This window comes from Cricetulus griseus (assembly GCF_003668045.3).
Source record: "Cricetulus griseus strain 17A/GY chromosome 1 unlocalized genomic scaffold, alternate assembly CriGri-PICRH-1.0 chr1_0, whole genome shotgun sequence".
Taxonomy (NCBI): domain Eukaryota; kingdom Metazoa; phylum Chordata; class Mammalia; order Rodentia; family Cricetidae; genus Cricetulus; species Cricetulus griseus.
In genome coordinates, this window is record NW_023276806.1 from 135,763,755 (window position 1) to 135,784,040 (window position 20,286).

Sequence of the window (20,286 nt, forward strand, 5' to 3'; positions counted from 1 at the left end):
AGGAAGTCTATGGACAAACTTTTCTCCAAAGCAACAACCACCCACCTGATGCCTTGTGAGGCACTGTTCCCAGCAGAGGGACATTGACAGTTGGGTCTGCCATGATGCCTTTATCCAGGGAGCGAAGAGACAGGAATTCATAGAAGTATTCTGCCTACAACAAAAGGCATTGCCCGTCAGTGCCAGGGAAACCACAGTGATGGAGAAAACACTTCTTGATGACCCATCCACGTGATGGGAGAGTAATTATTTTCCCTGTGGGAACTTTGGAGTCCCCGACATCTAAAATATTATGTAGGCATAATTCACTCTCTCTGATTTATACCTATGGAATTGGATCATGCTTGGAGGGAAGAGAACCCCCAAAATGCCCAACGAATTTATTTAGAGCTTGCTCAAAATGTCACTTAACTTCAACAGTGTTATTACTTGCTATATGTAGAAGGATTTGGAGAAAAATCAGAGGGAGACATAACAAAAGTATTAGCAACCAGCCCTTAGAAAGCTCATCTCAGGTTCTTGGGCCATTAGTTTTGTTTTTTTTTTTTTAAATCAGAGAGAATTTGTAGAACTGTAATAAATAATGATTAATGGAATAGAAACTTAATGGCAAAGAAGACACTTAAAGGCCAAAATTTAAGGATCCTGCTGCCATTGAGTTTGAAACGTTTATATTTAAGGTCTCAATTTAATAGAGAGAAAAGCCTAAGTTTTTAAAACAAAACAAAAAAGTTGCAGTGAGGACAATAACATTGCAGTGACGACAATCTGTAACACTTGACAATGTAAACAGTTTTTCCCACTATATCAGTAGTTAAGAAAAAGTCTTGTGACTCAGGTGGCCATCAATATAGACAATTGATGGATAGTCTAACCATGGAGCTTCGGTGCTTAACATTTTTATTGAAAGAGATTGTGGAGGCTGGATGGAGACTGGTTAAGAGTGCTTGCTGCTCTTCCAGGAGACCAGAGTTCAGTTCCCAGGACCCATATAGGGTGGTTCTCACAACCACCAGTAACTCCAGCTCCACACTCATGCATGCATGCATGCACTCCCCCACCCCCCCACAGTCTTCAAAAATGGTTTATGCTAACAACAGTCTGTTCTTGCTTAGGAGTAATGGGAAACTAATAAAGAGCACACATGCTAACAAGTGGAATAGTCAAGTTGAGTGGTTCTGCCATTATCCTAATAGATAGCCAGAGTTTTGAGTGAGTTAATTATAGAAATGAGTTACAGTACATAAATGTGGACTGAGACTTTTCTTTTAAGTAGTGGGATTTACGTTCAGTATAATTTTTATTTTATAACATGGAAAACATGGAAGAACGCATAGAAGCCATTCAAACCACCTCCTGCTCTAAATCATTGTCAAATACATCAGTCACAAAGGACTTCATGGGCAGATAATGATGGACTTTCAGCTGCCACAGAGATTCTGTCTACATGTACAGTGAGCTAAGAAACACCACCTGGGTTCACGAAGCCAAAATAGCACCTTCATTAACCAAATCCCCTTCTTTGGCTTGTGACAATGATTGCAAAGGTTCCAGAAGACCACTATGCCTGTTCCCTCGGAGAGTGACAGGGTTGGGTGAATTAATTTATTAAGTTCATCTGCTAAAGGGAGAAGGTCAGTTCCTGAGACAAATGATTGCTCCCCTATGGAAGGGAAGGCAGAGATCTGAAGGAAGCCCATGAAAGCACTGCTGTCAGGAAAGGTAATTCAATTTGCAATGAATTCCTTTGAGATAGAGAATGAATAGTATTTCTGTCCCTGCAGGAAAATCAATGAAAAAGACTCCAGTTTCCACAGATCCAGGTGTTTCCAATGACTCCTATCAACACCCCTCCCCCATCCCCAAGATTTACTCCATAGTATTTATCACTAAAACATTCTATCTTAGAACACAGTTAAAGTGGCATTGTGAAAGGACTTGGTGCTGAATGCCAGTATAATTAACTATATTCTAGTTATTTGTACCACCAAGGATAATAAAACAGCAAGTAACAATAGCACAGCAAATCTTATACATTGGGCATCCCAAATCAATAGGGACACTTTATTAACAGGACCTACTATGACAATAAAGAACTTTGTGGGTAGAGCAGGAACGCCTCAAAACCAAAATTTCAAGTCCAACTTAATAAATTACCCTTTGCTACTCCATAAGCATGTCTTAGAGCTTTATTGCTTTGGAAATTATATGTGCCTTCCCATACATGATACGTTTAAAAATTACATTTGTAAACTAAAATCATTTTGTAAAATAAACTAGGGTTTTTGCTTTTTAAATGGTTTTATTAGTAAGAAGAAAGCTGAAACATCCAGATTAAGACATTCATGAACCAGAACTGATAATAAATAACTCATTTTTTTGTTTTGTTTTTCCTGCTTCATCCACATTTTCAGCATGTGGTTCTATTCATTTTATAGCAAAATTTAATTCATTAACTTAAGAAATAAGCATGGAACCCACTGTCAGATCCACACGACTAATGACAGTCAATAAATCTGGTCATTGGCACTCAGTTGAGGGCATCTGTGCTCACACAGCACTTCTTGGCACAGTCCCTTGAATGTTAAAGAACAATCGACATTAGAGCCACTTCTGAATGTCTCTTCCAAAACTTTTTTGATAACTTTGGAAGACTGGGGATCTGGGAGGATTTTGTTCAGGTCCTGGAAATGCAACTTTAAGGGACATTTTGTTCTCCATGGCATCACATAATGCTGGAAGGAAGGTGTGGCTCTCTCAGGTTCATTGTCTTCTAACTAGCCCTAGTGTGACTGTGGAGCAGGATGGCCACTCCTCCAACCTTGTCAAAGCAGACCCCACACTATAGATTTCAGGGTATTGCTCTAATTGCTTGGATTGTTGGTACACATTATGGCTTCCTTACCATAGTTCTAATTCTGTATCTAAGATTTCTTGAGGTACAAAAGTTTCTTGGATTTTATCAGCAGAAGGTGGTTGTTGGAGCAAGCCTTGTCTGTTTGTCCTTCTTACTGAGGACAATAACGGTGCTCAAGTCTCTAAAATATGTGATTTCCTTCTTGCTTGTTTTTGTTGTTGTTGTTTGTTTATAAAGTTATTATTATATTTTAACTTTCTTTGTATTTATCTAGTGTGTTGTGGCACATAGTACATGTGGAGGTCAGGGGACAACTTTTGGGAATTGGCTCTGCCCTTCCATCATGTGGATCCCGGGGATTGAATTCAGGTTGTCAAGTCTTTTTACAAGAGTTTTTACCTGCTGAGCTGCCTCAGCAGCCCCACGCTTATCTTACATATGTGTGCATTTTCAAAGGACTCTTTCACACTCTTTCAATTTCTTCTTACATACTCTAAATTGAAAGTCGCTTAGAAATTAACCAATGTTTTATCTGGCCTTGACAGTGACTTCTTTGAAAATTTTATTTAGCATTGTAAATACACATATATAGAACTATTTACATGGTAAGTAATATATATATCTATATATAGATATAGATATATATGTAAAATACACACACATATATATATGAATATATATATAATATATATTATATATATATATATATATATATTCATTACCACAACAGAAAGTAAATCTATCCTTCACTCAACTTAGGGACTTAAGTTTAAAAGTCATAAATGGTTGATCAAATGAATGTTAGATTTAGACTTATGTCTTATTCTAACTTCTAGACAGAACTTTCCATTTTTACCTTATTTATAATATAATAAATATTCCTAGACCCCAATCTCTCCATTGGAAAAACTTATTTGGAGGCAAATAAAACCCAAATTCTATGCCAAGAAGAACAGAGAACTAGCTTTAAAGTTTGGAAACAAGTTTCACAAATTACAGATTTATTACTTAGATAAAAGGAATTCATAGCATGAACTGTAACAGCAAAGTTATATTGGAAACTGCTATTAGGAAAAAGTACGTTTCATTTTATTAAATGACACTAGTGGAAATTCAGGTAGAGGTAAGGAGGGCAGTTATTTGGGAAATACATGAAAAGAGCGCTTTGTATTCAAACAAAGAAGGGGTCTATTCAGGGGAATAATTAATTCACTTTTAAATTAAGTTGCTGAACTTTTTTTCTTGGACTGCTTTGCCGCCGCACAGTAATTTTTTTTTTCATGGAGAAATATAAAAGGCACCCAAATATTATCAAGGGAGGGATGCTGGAAGCCATTCATCTTGTTTCCAATTGCCTTGGCTGAAATTATGTCATTCCTTCCAAATAGATGAAGACATCATTTACACAGCAAATCGGAACAACTCAGAAGTCCTTTGGTCCAAGCGTCTTCGGAGGATACACAGAGAAGGAAACAGAGACCCAGTTAAGTATGGGAGGAATCTAGTGTTTCTTTTCTACCTCTGAATGTCTGGGCTTACGGTGTATGCTTAATATAATAAGCGTAATAATTGCAGAACCCTCCGAGTCAGCCTTTCATAAAACCACAACCCCCAGACTCTTATCATGATGCTGACCCAAGTGGTCATGGGAGAGAAGTAAAACTCTCAAGTATCATCTTTGTTTCAAAGATACAAAGCATATGATAGGCAGCAGGTTCAAATTTTTCAGTAATCCTTGCTGAGTGTTTACTACACCATATCACTACTCTCGCAGCAATCTACTGTTACCGTAAGTCTGTGACGATTATAGTGTTCAAAAGAGTTCCGATTAGCAGGGTACTACTAGGTACGAGAAGTATAAAGGAATTTAAAATAGCCCCTGTACTATAGGTGAAGGGCAGGAAGATAGCTACTAAAATAAACAAGAAAGGAAATAGTACAAGGTTAAAAAGCCTAACAAAATGAATAAATAAGCATGTCCAGTGCTTAAAATAATCTGCTGCCTGCATGTCTAGACCGAAGGCTGCCAGACTTCACAGTCTTCTGAGTTCTTTTGGTTACCTCTCTGCAAGACTTCATCATTCAAACCCGAACACACTTAACCTTGGACTGTGTGTCTCCTCCCACTGGATTGTGTCACTGCTGAATCTCCTCCCACTGGATTGTGTCACTGCTGAGTCTCCTCCCACTGGACAGTGTCACTCCAGAGTCTCATCCCATTGGACTGTGTCACCGCTGAGTCTCCTCCCACTTCCTGTTTTCCCTGCCCGTTCTTATCATCTCTCCCCATCTCCTTTGATCCTAGCAAACCACTAATAAGTGTGACCGCCACTGTGGCTATTCTTCTATTTCCAGTGACTTCACCTCTGTTGACCCACAAGGACTTGGTGGTTCTTCCTTTTCATGTTTTGCACTAATTTTACATCACCTTTTAGGCGATGACGATTGTTCTGGTTGGTTGAGGGTCCCCTAAAGGCACAGGGTGGTGCAGCTGTAAGATGACCAAGTCTGATCGAGATGGAGCCTTGAGGGAGGTCTCTGGGTCATGGGGATACACTCTCAGGAGAACCCTGATCTCCTGCCCCCTCTATCTGCTTCCTGGATGGACAGGTGAGCCGCCGACATGCCATAATATGCTTCATGACTCTTCAGAGCATGAGCTAAAATAACTTTATTTCCTTCCTTTTAAGCCACTTGCCTCGGATATTTTATTGTAGCAACGTGAATGAACGAGCTGATGGGGCAACACGTACTGTCAACATCCTTCTACCCAAGTACAGAGTGTTCTCTCCTCCTGGCTCGTGTCCAAGCTTATACTCGCGAGGCCTGGTTGTTCCCTTCCTAGGCGGCTGATTTCGTCAGGCCTGAGAAGGGTACTATACTTTCTCCAATAACAAAGACCCTGCACTTTGGTGTCATTTCTTGCTATCTCTGGGTACCGAAACATTATCCTCCCTTTTCTTTTGCTGCCTTTCATTGTGGCCTTTCCTCTTACTACATGCTTTTAACTCTAAACCAACCTTTTCTTTCCCATATTGCCATTACTATAAATCTTTCTTGCCTTCCTTTTAAAAACATCTATCACAAAACAAACACGCCATTGTCACGCCTCAGTCCTTCCCTGATGCTTCTTATCCAGGATAAGGTCTTTAACCTTGTCAGTAACTTCACAGTCTGGACCAAATTTCCTTCATATCCTATTTGTCAAATGGTGTCATCTTTTGGAGTTCACCTGGCCCATGTTCTATTGCCTTCACCTCGCCTGGTTTCTCTGGCCTTCAACCAGCATGTTCCTTAATATATGTGCCATTGAGTAATCTTAGCCAACTGTTCACAAATTTCTTCTCAACAAAGATTTTTTGTTGGTGCTAGGGACAGAACCTAGCTTTACTCATCCTAAGTAGACAATACTAAGCGTCTAGGCCCTGGCAGTTGTGGATTCCTTATGGATAAGAATGGGATATGGATATATATTTCTCCGATAGATTGTTGGAGACTCATGTACAAAGTACTTGAATAATATCTGATGAATGAAGGATTGAATGAATGTATAGATATTGATGAGTGAATGAATGAATGCATGAGAAGGATCTAGAAGCATAAACCTATTGCATTCCAGAACACTTTGATTAGCTTCCAATTCTACTACTTTCAGACAGTCACTAACTTATTTTGTGGGTCAAAGAACTCTTCTGACTTTGATGCATGGTTATTCTTTGCTGCTCACATAAAAAATACAGAATAATTTTTAAAAGAACAAATAAATAAATATTGGCATTTGATTTCCAGCTACTGCATGTTTATAATTGTTTTTGTGCTTATTCTGGAACAAACCCTTGGCCATGAGACTCCCAGAAAGAATATAAATGGATAAAACAAATAGGGTCAGGCTCTGAAAAATAACTGTCCCCATGCTCTTCCAGGCCACTTTTCCCACTTAGATCTCCAGCCTCTTTGCTTTCTACAACTTTCAGTGTGTAATTATAGTATTGCCAGAAATTGTGGGATATCACAAAAGCCTTCTTTTGCAACTGGCTTTCAGTGTGTGTGTGTGTGTGTGTGTGTGTGTGTGTGTGTGTGTGTGTGTGTAATCAAAACAAGGCAAAGCACCTTTCCACTCAGAATGGTTACTTAATTAGTTCACTAATTGGCATTGAAAGGAATGCTGCTTAGGGAGAGGGCACCAGGCCTCCAAGTTCCTCTGTTCCAATAATCATTTTTATGCACACCAAACCAGACCGCAGCCAGTGGCCTGGATGTAGGGAGTGAAATTATTGGAATATAATGGTGACATTAAAGCTTAAAGTTCAAGTAAACACATCTGGGACCCTGCGAGTTTTGTAAACTAAAATTGGCAAGAGATCACACAGTTTGGCTTCACATAAATCTGAAATTTCTAAGACATTTTCCATCTTTCCTCCTAGAGTTTGGAATCACCGCTGCTTCTGCAAACCAGAAACAGACCTGGCTATCTGACAAACTGTTGGCTAGTCACTCTCTTTCCAAAGTCCTCAAGATGGGGAAGCAACAGAGTGCTGGCTGCGCTGATGTTTTGTAGTGAATGACCCCAAAGATAAGGGGTGGAGGGAAGGGCAATAGGGAAGTAGGAAAGAAAGAGAAAAGGCATTAGGTGGTAGAAAAGACTTTTCCCAGGCTGTCTCTAGGCCAAAGAGAAAGAAAGGAGTTGTTACACTCCTCTCTGTAGGGCTGGAGGTATATCTCGTTGGTAAGATGCTTGCCTCACTTCTGCTGGGTTTGAGCTCCAGAACTCTAGCAATGGCAGATGTAGCCCTGGTCTGCACACTGCTTTCAGCAGACAGCCCAGCAGGCAGCCTTGAGCTTCTGAGTACTTATATTTCCTTTTATTCTTCTAGCTCCTGGTTATTTGTTACCTATTCCTCAGAACATGCCAGATTCAATGATAGCAACTGCGAAGTCAGGTCCAGTGCTGAGCTACATACAGACTGGACTTTGGGAGGAATGACGGCAATGGGTAAATAAAACATTAGAAGGTAAGGGACCTAGGAAAGAGATATAGAAGTATGTGTGGTCTACTCGGCACTTTAGAGACTAGGGGAGCCTGAATGGGAAGTGCAGTGATTACTGACAGATGCCAAAAGGCTAATACTGAAGCATCATCAGCAGGCAAGTGTTTGGAGAAAAGAAAGGGAACCTACATGGTGTTTTCCTTCTCTTCTTATTCTCCTTTTTTTTTTTTTTTTTTTTTTTTTTTTTTTTTTTTTGGTTTTTCGAGACAGGGTTTCTTTGTGTAGCTTTGGAGCCTATCCTGGCACTCGCTCTGGAGACCAGGCTGGCCTCGAATTCACAGAGATCTGCCTGCCTCTGCCTCCTGAGTGCTGGGATTAAAGGCGTGTGCCACGCCCGGCGTTTTTCTTCTCTTCTAAGGACATACTTGACTATTGCTTTTCTTAAAGCTTCTTTAGTAGCCAGCGAGTACTCATGTGCTTTGAGGCAGAAAAAAAATGCTAAAAGAAATTTCTTTAATCATTACTAAAAACAAAAGCTTGCCCTTACCTCTCCTGAAGAATACATGGTCTTTACTGGTATCTCATTCTCCTGTTTGCTCCTTCACACTTTTCACAGGGTCTGTTTCATCACAACCCACTTTTTAGGACAGAACATGTATAATGCATGCATAAAAACTTGGGTAATAGGTGTAAGTAGCCCCCAAAAGGTAAAATGAGTGTTGCACTTCTTTCTTGTTTCTATATGATGTGTATATATCTCTGTAGGTATGTGTTTACTTCATTCTAGTGATAAGAAACGTTTGAATATTTTAACTGACTTAGAAACATGGGGAGATATTCTCAGTAATGATTTTCAAAATATTTTAAATGAGGTCATGTTTTCCTTAGTTTTAATATATTTTTATTGGATACACATGAACAGCACTAACTTGCTTCTTTCATTAAAAAAATGAAATGAGTTTTTTTTTCTTCTTTAGCTTTGGTTAATATTTTTCAAAGTACTTTGGAAAAAGTCATGGGATCTGCCAATTTCATGAAATTGAAATATCTCATATCAAAATGCCTTCTACAAGATATGCTTTGATGATTAGCTTGTCCTGTTCCTACAAGCTAGACAGGAAGAAGGAAATGTCTGTGACCTTGTGGCTACAAAATTCTGAAGGTTACTTTTACTAGCAGATTAAAAGACTACTCATTTCTTCTACACATCTTATTTTACACTTTAGAAAAAGTCATTGCCTAAAGCCACTTTTTTAAATTGCAATTTTTGAAACATTTTAAAACCATCTATTTATGAGCTGGATGGTGGTGGTGCACGCCTTTAGTCCCAGCACCCAGGAGGCAGAGGCAGGTGGATCTCTGTGAGTTTGAGACCAGTTTGGTCTACAAGAGCTAGTTCCAGACAGTCTCCAAAGACACAGAGAAATCCTGTCTCAAAAAACCAAAACCAAACCAAAACAAAACCATCTATTTATCGTGTGTGTGTATGTGTAGAGTCATGCATGTGCCATGTGTGTATATGTGGGGCATACATGTGCCATGTGTGTATGTGTGGGGGCATACATGTGCTATGTGTGGGGGGGTGTGCACCTGCCATGGTGCTCATGTGCAGGTCAGAGGACAACTTACAAGATTCATTTCTATGCTTCTACCATGAGTGTCCCAAAAATCCAACTCAGGTTGTCAGGATTGGCAGTAAGCATTTTTATCCACTGAGCCACCTCACACTCTAGTAAGTTCCTCTACCCATGGTATTGATATAGATCCATCATTCTTCCTGTTTCTGAAAAGGAGAGACTGATGTAGGACCCAAGCAATTTCCTGAGTAACACTGATGATGAAAATCTACAAACCTGAGATCCAGTTGGGTTGCTGTGGCTAACTCTGTTGTCCCCCAAGATATTGGAGACTCAGCTAGATCTCTTTATCCAGATCCAAATGATCCCCCAAGATCCCTCAGAAACCATGAGATCCAGCTAGATCTGTGCAGCCAAGTCTGATTGTCTCTCAAGATCCCTGGGTAATCCATTTAAATAGCACTAGTCTCTCCCTTCTCCTACACAAGTCCATTGTTTCCCCAAAGTCCCCTGCTCAATTCCCCATTCTTCTCACAACTTGAAACAGTACCTTAGTTGTCAAAACAGTGATTACACAAATGAATTCCTTGAGCATCCTCCCCCATTCTACCTGCAAACAGTCCTTTCAAATCTCACCCAACCACTTTCCTTTCCACAGCACCCCCTACCCCTGGCCTGGCCCCATCAATTATGTCATCTTTCCTCATGCATACAAATGTGGTGAAAAGGTTAAAATGCAGATTCTGTCTGTCTCTCATTCCGTTGCTTCCAGAAGAGTGGGCAGTCATGACCTCCACTTTCTTGCTCATTACTCTTACCAATGAACATGTTTCCATCTTTATCCCTACTTTCTCTGAAATTTGTTTTTCAGTAAGTAACCGTTCTTCTTTGACTTATAAACAGCAGCCATCTTTCCCCTTCTTTTCTTCATTCTCTAGTTACGTTAATGTGCTTTTCCTCTTTAAAACGGACGGGAAATAGGAGTCCCACATGTAGGTCCATGTATCCTTAGAATGTATAGCTTTTGTGTCCATAGGTATGCGAATATTTTTCTTAGAAGAATGAACTCCAGTTTTTTTTTCACATTCTTAAAAAAAAAAAAGTTAAGAACTACTACCTTACTTAGTTTTTTGTCCCTGTGGAGTTTGAAGTTAGTCTTTCATAGAATAACTCTTAAAGTCTATGACCGTGATAAAGAGCCTGAGAAATGTACATGGTGACCTGAGGTGTGTGCTGTGATTTATCTGTGGGGATAGTGAAGGCTTGCCCCGAGGAAGGATAACAGACTTGGGTACTACTCAATGAGTGGAGGCAACTTCAGCAGAGGGAGGAGTAGGGAAGAGCTGACAGGGTGTCAGCAAGCCTGGGGAATCCAAGGAAAATCATGATTCCCTCCATAGAGAGTCAGTGAGGATCAAAGTAGATAATGCATGTAAAACGTTAGTAACGGTTGACATGTTGCAAGTGGTCGACAAATGCTGGTCAGTATTAACAGGGTCAAGGAAAGGGGCTTTATTGATGGGGTGGGGCAGCAGAAGAAGTTCCTGGGAGACGGAAGCAGTGGCACACGGAGAAGAGTAGCCTTGGACACTGGGTACTAGGGCTGGAGGGTGTGGGGTCAAGGGTCCCCTTCTAAAGTCCCGAGTGACATCATTCTTGTGATATGGGTACAAGCAGCAGGATCCAGAAACAAGGCAGGGACTTGAAAATAGCCCCTAACAATCTTTTTGTCTGGGTGTCAAAAATTTGTATTATACAGTTCTAGTCAAAACATGCAAGCAAAAGCAGAATTTTCTTTAGCTTTAAAATAAGTTAGCCAATATTATCAAACTATTAATTTACAGAAAATTTAGAAGATAGATGAACACGTTAAACATGCCACAAAAACACAACGAGACTATAGGAAGCAAACCTGTTCACCTGCAAACGTTATAGGGACAGCCCTGATTTCTTTAGAAGGGACCTAAAGGGCCAGAGAATGTGGACCTTATATGACATTTTTAAGATAAAACAAGAAATTTAAATACTAGCTATGTGTTTCATCATATTAGGGGATATTTTTAAGATCTTAAGTCCTAGAGATATGCACAGGCTGAAATCTTAGGGATGAAGTGCTGCTGCTACATAAGATTGCTTTAAAATACTAAGTATAGATGAAGCAAGACTGACCATGAATGAGAACTATTCATTTATTCATAGTATGTTGCCAATTGTATGTTTGGGAAAGTCTCTTACTGGTTGCTGTATTGAATGAATGTTCTTCAATTCACAGAGAACAACACATCACAAATAATCTTAAATATCAGCTTATTTATTCAGGTTTTCATTGCTCATATTTACCTAATTGTATTGATAGAAACTTTTCAAATCACAAAGACAGCAGTGATGTATATATTTAAAAAGCAAAAAGTAGTCAAGTGTGATAATACACACTGGTAGTTTGGATGTAATTGCCTCCCATAATCTCATAGGGAGTGGTACTGCTAGGAGGTGAAGCTTTCCTGGAGTCGGTATGGCCTTGTTGGAGGAAGTGTGTTACTGTGGGGGTGGGCTTTGAGGTTTCCCATGCTCAGGCTACCACCCAGGGTCTTAGTTGACTTCCTGCTGCCTGTAACATATGGGACTCTTAGCTATACTCCAGCAGCACGTCTGTCTATATGCCACCATGCTTCCCGTCATGATGATAATGGACTGAACCTCTGGAACTGCAAGCGATCCATTCCAATGAAATGTTTTCCTTTATAAGAGTTGCCATGGTTAGAGTGTCTCTACACAGCAATAGAAACCCTAACTAAGACACATGCCTATAATCTCAGCTATGTGGGTGGCTGAAGCAGGAGGATTACAAGTTTGAGACCAGTCTGGGGCAACTTAGCAAAACTCTGTTCCTAAATAAAAAATTTATAGGCTGGAAAGATGGCTCAGAGAGTAAGAGCACTGGCTGCTCCTGCAGAGGTCCTGAGTTCAATTCCCAGCAACCACATGGTGGTTCACAACCATTATAATTTTTAAAAAATTAAAGATTTAGGGATGTGCTTGGTGACAGAATGCTTCTCCTGCACAGGTGAGGCTATTGGTTCTGATGCAGAATTAAAATTCAAAAGTATAGGATTGAGTTGGCTGTGAGTATTGCCAACAGAGGCCAGCATCACCTCAGGAAGGGCTACAGAAGAAGGACTCGTCCTTCCCTCTGGGAAATTCTGTTTCTCACCTGGACTTAAGGAAGTGAGAGTGTGTTCTCTTAAAAACACATTGATGTTTTATTCTGTACAGCCAATTTCCTCTATTACTATGTGAATAGAAAGAAATCTCAGGTAAATAAAATATTGTTGTAATTAAATCATGTTGTGTTTAGATTCCAAAACCCTGTTTCTTTCTCACAGGCTTTGTCTTCCACTTTAGTGGTCAATTTTGGCCAATAGCTCTGAACACGGTAGAGATTTTTAAAGCAAATCAATTCTACTCAATGACAAAAAAAGTTTCAAACGGAAACACAAATGGAAGAATAGAGTTCGAATCAACTGGTCTTTCTTTGCCCATTCTTCTTTTCAATTATTCAGTGGGTTCATACGGAACCCTTTCAATACTTGTAGGACATGGCTTCAGGTACTGGGGTGCCGTGGAGAGTGATGAGGTCAAGACCTGGTCAGCAGAAAGCTTACTCTCCATGTGGTGAAGAGAATGGAAATTAAAAAACAAAATGCTTGAATGGACATGAGCTGCGTGCTACATGGCAAAGAAAAGCAGAGAAAGACAATAGAGGATTATGGTTGGCATGGGGACGAAGATGCTCTTTAGAGAGGAAGGGCACAAAACACTGCTTGTGAGATGGCAGCTTACCAGGCTAGACCAAAGGGCAGAGCAAGCATGTATCCAGGGAAAGGCACTATTACAGAGAGAATAGTTAAGGCTGGATCTCTGGAGTGGGAAAGAGCATGGATACCCTGTGGAGTGAATGGACGCCCCGGTTACCGGCACTCAGTAGAGGAATCTCAACACAAGGAATACAATCAACACTCCCAGGGGAGGAATCCAGGAAAGCGGCCACAATTGTAAACTTCTCTGGGAGCAGAGGACACCCCAGTAGTCGAAGACACCCCGCCCCTTCTCTATTGACTCTTCTGTATGCCTTTACTCATTACCTAGTCCTCCAGCTGCGTGGAAACAGAATTAGCCTAGTGAGATGCATCAACCTTATTCTCCCCACCCCACCCCACCAGCACAGCCCAGGCGGGGAATGAAGACCTGAAGAGTTGTTGGGCCAAAATACTCAGAACATTTTACCACCTGAGGCGGATGAGCAAAATCCCAGGATGAGCCCATGGATTCACCACAGTGCCAGGAGAGGAAGCAGCCTACACAGGAGGCTTCCAGGCCTGCTGGGAAAGAGCTACAAGGTTGCCAATGTGATCACACACCATGGTACTTTGCTTATTTGGTATAATGGTTTTAAGCCTGCTTCAGTCCTTATTTAAGGATGTTAAGAGCCACGCGGGAGGCAGTAGATTTTCCATTTGTTACATTAGCCAATCCTGACTTCCTTTATCATTCACTTAAAGTAGGGCAGAATGCTAGGATGGACCACAACCTTCTTTATACTCTGACTTGTTATGTAAGTTACACAGCCACTTTCTCATTTCCAAGACCCAAGCAGTTCTGTAAATTCCTCAATACTTGCCATTCCTTTCCCTCACTGTGGCCCTAATTAATCATTACTTCTTCCTTCTAGAACAGTGAATGACAGTACAGTCTCAACCGATGAGTTCTGAGTCAAATGTGAGCAGACACCCAGGTTTGTCAGGCTGATTTATTTAAAAAAAAAAAAAAGGATGCATTAAAGTTGAAGCAACTGTCATCTTTTAGTGACGACTGTTGATCTGATGTGATGAGAGAAAGTCCGTGTGCGTGGCTAGGTTGATCCGGCTCCCGGATGGTTGAATGTCGTTAACTCATACAGACTGATTCTGGCCTATGTTCAAACTTCTGAGCCTTTGTTCTCGAGGCTCAGAGGACGGCTTTGAAGTTCTAACACACCATTACCAAAGAATAACCTTTTGATTATGATCTCATGAAAGTATAATCCATAACTTACATAAGTTAAAACCGTGGCAAACAGTGACGGCCCTGTAATTGGACCTTTATTAATTCCATATGTTACAGTCGCCCTGTTAGCTAGCAGTCCTTCGTGGGATTCATATCTCTTCCCCAATACAGCTGCTGAACTTTCATAAAAGGCAATGAAACTTTTCACAGCTACTACCAGCCCTCTTTAGACCTCTAGTTTGGGTGTGGGGCCTTAAAGGGCCAGCTTCTTGGAAAGCCTAAAAGGATAAGTATTTTCTCTCTTATTCAGTAGATACTCGTTTGTCTCAGGGGATTTAAGCAAAGTCAGGAACTTTTTAAATTAATTGCATAGCCTGTGTGCTTTCAAAACTGCACTGGGAAATAAAAATACTTCTCAGTAAATAATTGCTAGAAATATATGTATATATGGATAGATAGATAGATATAGATATGTTTGATTAGTGGAGATGTTCTTATGATAAGTTCTGTCATAATTTGGACCTGACTAGGAAGCCCATAAATAGTGATTTAGGTTTTCCTCTCTCTTCTTCTTCTCTCTCTCTCTCTCTCTCTCTCTCTCTCTCTCTCTCTCTCTCTTTCTCTCTCCCTCTTCATTTCTCTCATTAAGATAAATTACATTGCATTAGTGAGTTGGAAATGGAGTGTGTTTGGCGTAGCTTAGCTGCCTCTGTTTAGGGAAGAAGAGCAGTCAGTATGGAAGAGAAGATTTAGGTGGACAAGTAGCAAGCCAGGTCCTCACTAGTGTGAGGAGCAACAAAGTCTGAATTGCAAGAACAACTAATGACAGAGTAAAAGACATCAAAGGAAAGGTTAGTCTCCTAGTTTTGGATTAAATCTCAGACCTTTAAAAAGACTCGAGTATAAAAAGCCAACAGCAATCAATAAAAAATGGGCCAAGCAAAGGGGTTTCTTCTGCAATGGTCTCCTGTTCTTACAGCAGCTGTGACTGCTGCCCTTGTCCCTCCGGTAAAGTCACCTGGCCAAGCTCGGGTACTGCTAATCAAGAATTTTTTTTTCTTTTGGAACATACTTAAAAGTGCAAAAACCAATTTTTAGTAGATATATACATATATATTATATATACAGATATATACACATAAACATAGGTCTAGATCCCCGAATTCCAATCAGCAATGCTAACAGAGCATTGGAGCTTTCCTTCCCCTCCACAGTCCCTCTCTGCTTGAAAATATATTAGTTAAATTACAATTGGAATCATTGGCTTCTAATGCCTTCCTTGCATCTGCATTGAAAATCTGACACTTGGCCCCATCCCTTCCATCCAGGCATCATCCCTAATGGCAGGTGCTGTAGCCATCATCTACTCTCAGTGCCCCTGGTATTTTATGGAGCAAAGTCTTAAACAGTACAAAAGAGTGATCAAAGCAGATGAGTAATTCCAAAGGGGCCAGGGCTTAGGCGCTTAACTATTTTCAATTTGGCTGCTTTTAAAGAAAATCTCAGTGAGCTTATTAGGTTCCCAATTGTGACAGAAGATGACAGAGCGTATGAGAAGAAAAGAGATAGATGAATAGAAAAATGATGTACACAAGTCGGGGAGGCTGGTGTGACCTGGATCACAATGCAGTTGATTCAGGGACACTAAAAAGCTCTGAGAATTGAATCTTTTGTTCGTTATTTTACTCATTTTAAAAAGATGTTGGGAAATTTATATCTGTCAGCTTCAGTATTGGTTTTCATGGCATATATATATATATATATATATATATATATATATATATATATATATCTAGACATTAAAAAAAAAGTGAGAGGAAGTAGAAAGTCCCAGACCAAATTCCAAATTGATGTTTCCTCAGAGTAAGGGTCAGGGAACAATAGAGATAATTTGCCTTATTTCAAAACTCAGTCTCAGTTCCTGCCCACAAGGCATGCTGATTGACAAATAAACAGCCTAGCCTTTCCCATCCTGACAGACGGTCCAGCCACCACTGAAGTACAGATCTACGTTTAAAAGATATACATATTGGATAGTGTGATTGCTTTGTTCTTGGAAATCGGCTTAAGCCTATGAGTAGGTTTTAATACTCTGGAGAGACCAACTTCCAAAGGGTCTTCACTAATTCAAATATGACCCTAGTTCAAATATGATGCTGGTAAGAAATATCTTGGTTCAAATATGCTTACTAACTAGAAGAAAGGGAGAAGAGAATTGTGTTTAAAATTGGTGGCTTTGGAGAGGGAGCTCATCTCCAAAAACCAAGGTTCCAAAAAAAATTCAGAGAAAACAACAGAATACGAGGGTTAGTAAATATATGTTGACATAATAAAGGTTAGTAAATATGTGTTGACATAATGTCTTTCTTCCTTCATGGATAACAGATAAAAGACAGAATCAATCTGTGAACACAGGCTTTGCAAAACATGTTTCCATCATGCCAGGACAACTTTCCAAAATCATTCAAAGCAATGCTATATTTAAAAATATGTATTATCTACCAAACAATTTTTTTTAAAAAAAAAATCTGTATTTCTAGTTCCTTTTGATGAGTGCATTTGTGTTTTAGGGGATCTTAATGAGTTTTACATACAAGTCATTCTTGACAGTATCCCTGTAAAGTAAGATGGCCGATCATCATACTCCATAGCTGGAACGACTCTAGGAGGGCACGTAGGAATGGATTCTAAACTCCAGATCCAAAGCCTACCCAACACCTGTCCCATGAACCATCTCACCTACCTGCTCATGTTTCCATGTGCCATTGTTGGATACCTTCCATATCCTGGACATCATGATGAGCAAAATGCACTGCGGCCAGGACATAATAGTGACTGCCTTCACCCCACCGAACTCTTGCTTCAAAAAGAAACTCTAAGATCCACAATGCATATGCGCATGTGTGTGTTGGACTGAATAGCATAAAACAGATCAATTGGCGTCTTCATTCCTCACACTGAAAAACTGCAAGGGCATTGTTTCTTCATTTCATGGGACTGTTGAGCTGGGATGCAATGTTATTGCACTTCCTCAAAGACTAGCGTTTAAGGGTAAAATAAAGTGGGGAGCTTGGCTTTGGCTGTCAGAAAATGTGCTTTTCCACCGGCTCCATTGCTGTCTCTGCTATTCCCAGAAGTCTGTCATCACGTCTAATGTTTGTTTTTCTCCTCTGAAAAATAGGGTCCTTGAACTTATTCCTAAGGTTCCCTTCTGCAAGTGTACAAGTGCTTGGTAATTTTCCCCCCATGTTCAACTAAGAGTCCTGAGCTTTGCAGCAAGGAGTGGATGCAGTTCCTCTTGAATATGTATCTATGCAGAGAATTGATAAGCTCACAGTTCTTGAAGCCCAGCATATTAGTTCTGGTCTAGTATGATCTAATGAGCAATATCAGAAACAAATGCTGGAAATTGAGTGTGCACACACCAGTGGAGACGCTCTAGGCCTTTATCAATTCCTCATGAAGATGTACAGATGTGTTTTGGTAGCCTGTTGATGAGACAACTTAGAATAAACCAGTGGGATAGCTGAAAGCGAGTTCTCGCTACTACGACTGCCCTTTCCCTTCTCCTGGCCACGTGTCTACACCATATAGTGCTCAAAGCAACTGCAGGACACATCTGTCTTTTAAGTGACAGCAGAAGGAAGATGCGCTGCTCAGAGGCCAGGGGGCAGATAAGATTCCTGATCTTATTCAGCAGAGAGTAAACATAGCAGAAGTGAAGGCTCAGACCTGCCGCTGGTCCTGCTGGGTGCTCTCTCTCTCTCTGAAGACTTTTCCAGATCTACTCCTGCTTCTGCTCAGACAGCTCATGAGACTAACTGGCGAATTCGCCTTTTCTTGAGGGGTGGGTGGAGAAGGAGAGTGACTGGAGAGTAAATACAGGGCCCTACTAATCACACCACTGTGCAGCTAAACATGCACACCCCGGCCTGTCTTTTCCTTTTTTAACACCCTTAGAGTCTATGTTTTAATGAACTTTTTTTTTTTGGTTAGTGTGTAAGATAGTAGGTTTCCCATTGCCACCTTTCATATGTATGTATCATTGTGCTTTTCTTACCTTTGTCCCCATTACCCTCCATGGTCTTCCCTCCCCATCTGCCAGTCTCCTTTTCCCACCTAAGTGAGAGAAAACACATGGTACTTGTCTTTCTTTTTATTTTTCCACTTTCACTCTATTGTATTCCCTTCTCACCTGTGCGTGCGTGCGTGCGTGTGTGTGTGTGTGTGTGTGTGTGTGTGTGTGTGTGTGTGTGTGTCCTATTGACAAAATAGGATTGATGATAAGTTTGGTAAATGCATTTTATCCTGGCCTTATACTTGTGGCAACCCTCTGCCTCTAGAGAATGGATAATTACAGGGGTGAGCCACTATACCTGGCGCAGTCTTCCTCTTTTAAAAGGTTGCTATTATAGTTATTGGTGATGATGGCTCTGAACCTTGAAGGTTCAAACACATACCAGCCCTGCCACTGCTAGGGTGCTCTCTCTACAGTAGTGGTTCTCAACCTTCCTAATGCTGCCACCCTTTAATAATGCAGCTCCTCATGGTGTGGTGCCCCCTCCCACAAAATTATTTTCATTGTTACTTCATAACTGTAATTTTGCTACTGTTATGAATCATAATGTGTCTGCTATGCAGGATATTTGATATATGACCTCTGTGAAAGCCTTGATCAACCCCCAAAGGGGTCTTGACCCATAGGTTGAGAACCTCGTACCTTGAAGGACACCCACAGCCTGGCATAACAGGAGAGAACTGGCCTACCACACACTGCTCGCTTTCCCCTACAGCATGGAAATCCCACTAAGCTCCGTTTACCATATCTGAACAGAAATACAGGCACACATCTACAACCATCAGACCAGTTGGAAAGCATCCTATAGAGGATTCTTTGAAGGCCATAAAAAGATACAAAAAAAGAACATTTCTTTCATACTGCTGCTGGTGGTATATGGAGTAGCTGTTATAGGTTCAGAGGTAATGCGTGTGCCAAAAGCCCATGTGGGATCTGGATTTTTTTGACTCAGATATTCCACCTCTGGAATTTAATCCTAAGGAAGTAAAATCAATTTGGAACAAGTTTTATATACTATGTTTTTCATCATGGTGTTATTCACAATAGTAAAATGTTAAACATAATGTAGAAGAAAAAATTTAAATGTGTGATGGGATGTTGCATAACCATTCAAAAATCAAGTTTACAAGACATGTAGGCAAATATGTTAAAAAGTGCCATATCTTTCAGCAACCAACAGAGAAAATAGGACTTGCTACTTTGTTAGGAAAATGCTACTCAGATAAGCATCAACATATTAGTATTTTTTTCTAGGTTGAGTTACTGACATATGATTTTCATCCTCAGTCTTCTCTTTTTTCATATTTTCCAGGAACCCTGTAGGGCATGCAGTAGTTTATGATGGAAAAAAAAGCGATGAAGAAAAAAATCTATCATGATTCATGAAAAGAAATAGTTATACCCAGGAAGTGAAAGATGGCACTCTAATGAGGTCCAGTTTGTGTTCCTGGTGAGTAATGGGTTTTGCAAGTTATAATTATTACAAAGACAAGCAGAGATGCAAAAGCCGTGTTTGTAACAGGAAGACAAATCTCAGAGTTCTTAGTCCTGTGCAAAGAGCCAAGCCAGGAATAAACATGAGTGTCTATAAAGAAGATATGATTTGGGCACAGTCTTAAAGAATGAATATTAATAATAGGGCCTTCCTGTCTTCTTGCCTTGAGTTCAGCTCCTAAAGTCATCTCATTAGTCAAACTGAAGGAGTGGAACCAAGCAAATACCGAAGACATAGAAGCTGTCTGA

General features: G+C 40.3%; 1 protein-coding gene across 1 annotated transcript in view; it reads right to left on the minus strand.

Moving 5' to 3' along the window:
* Wif1 (WNT inhibitory factor 1) overlaps positions 1-20,286 on the minus strand; it is a 57,035-nt gene that overhangs the window by 20,362 nt on the left and 16,387 nt on the right. The window contains exon 3 of the mRNA XM_027392307.2: positions 46-154. Coding sequence (XP_027248108.1) covers positions 46-154 — 109 coding nt within the window. The remainder of the gene's footprint in view (positions 1-45; positions 155-20,286) is intronic.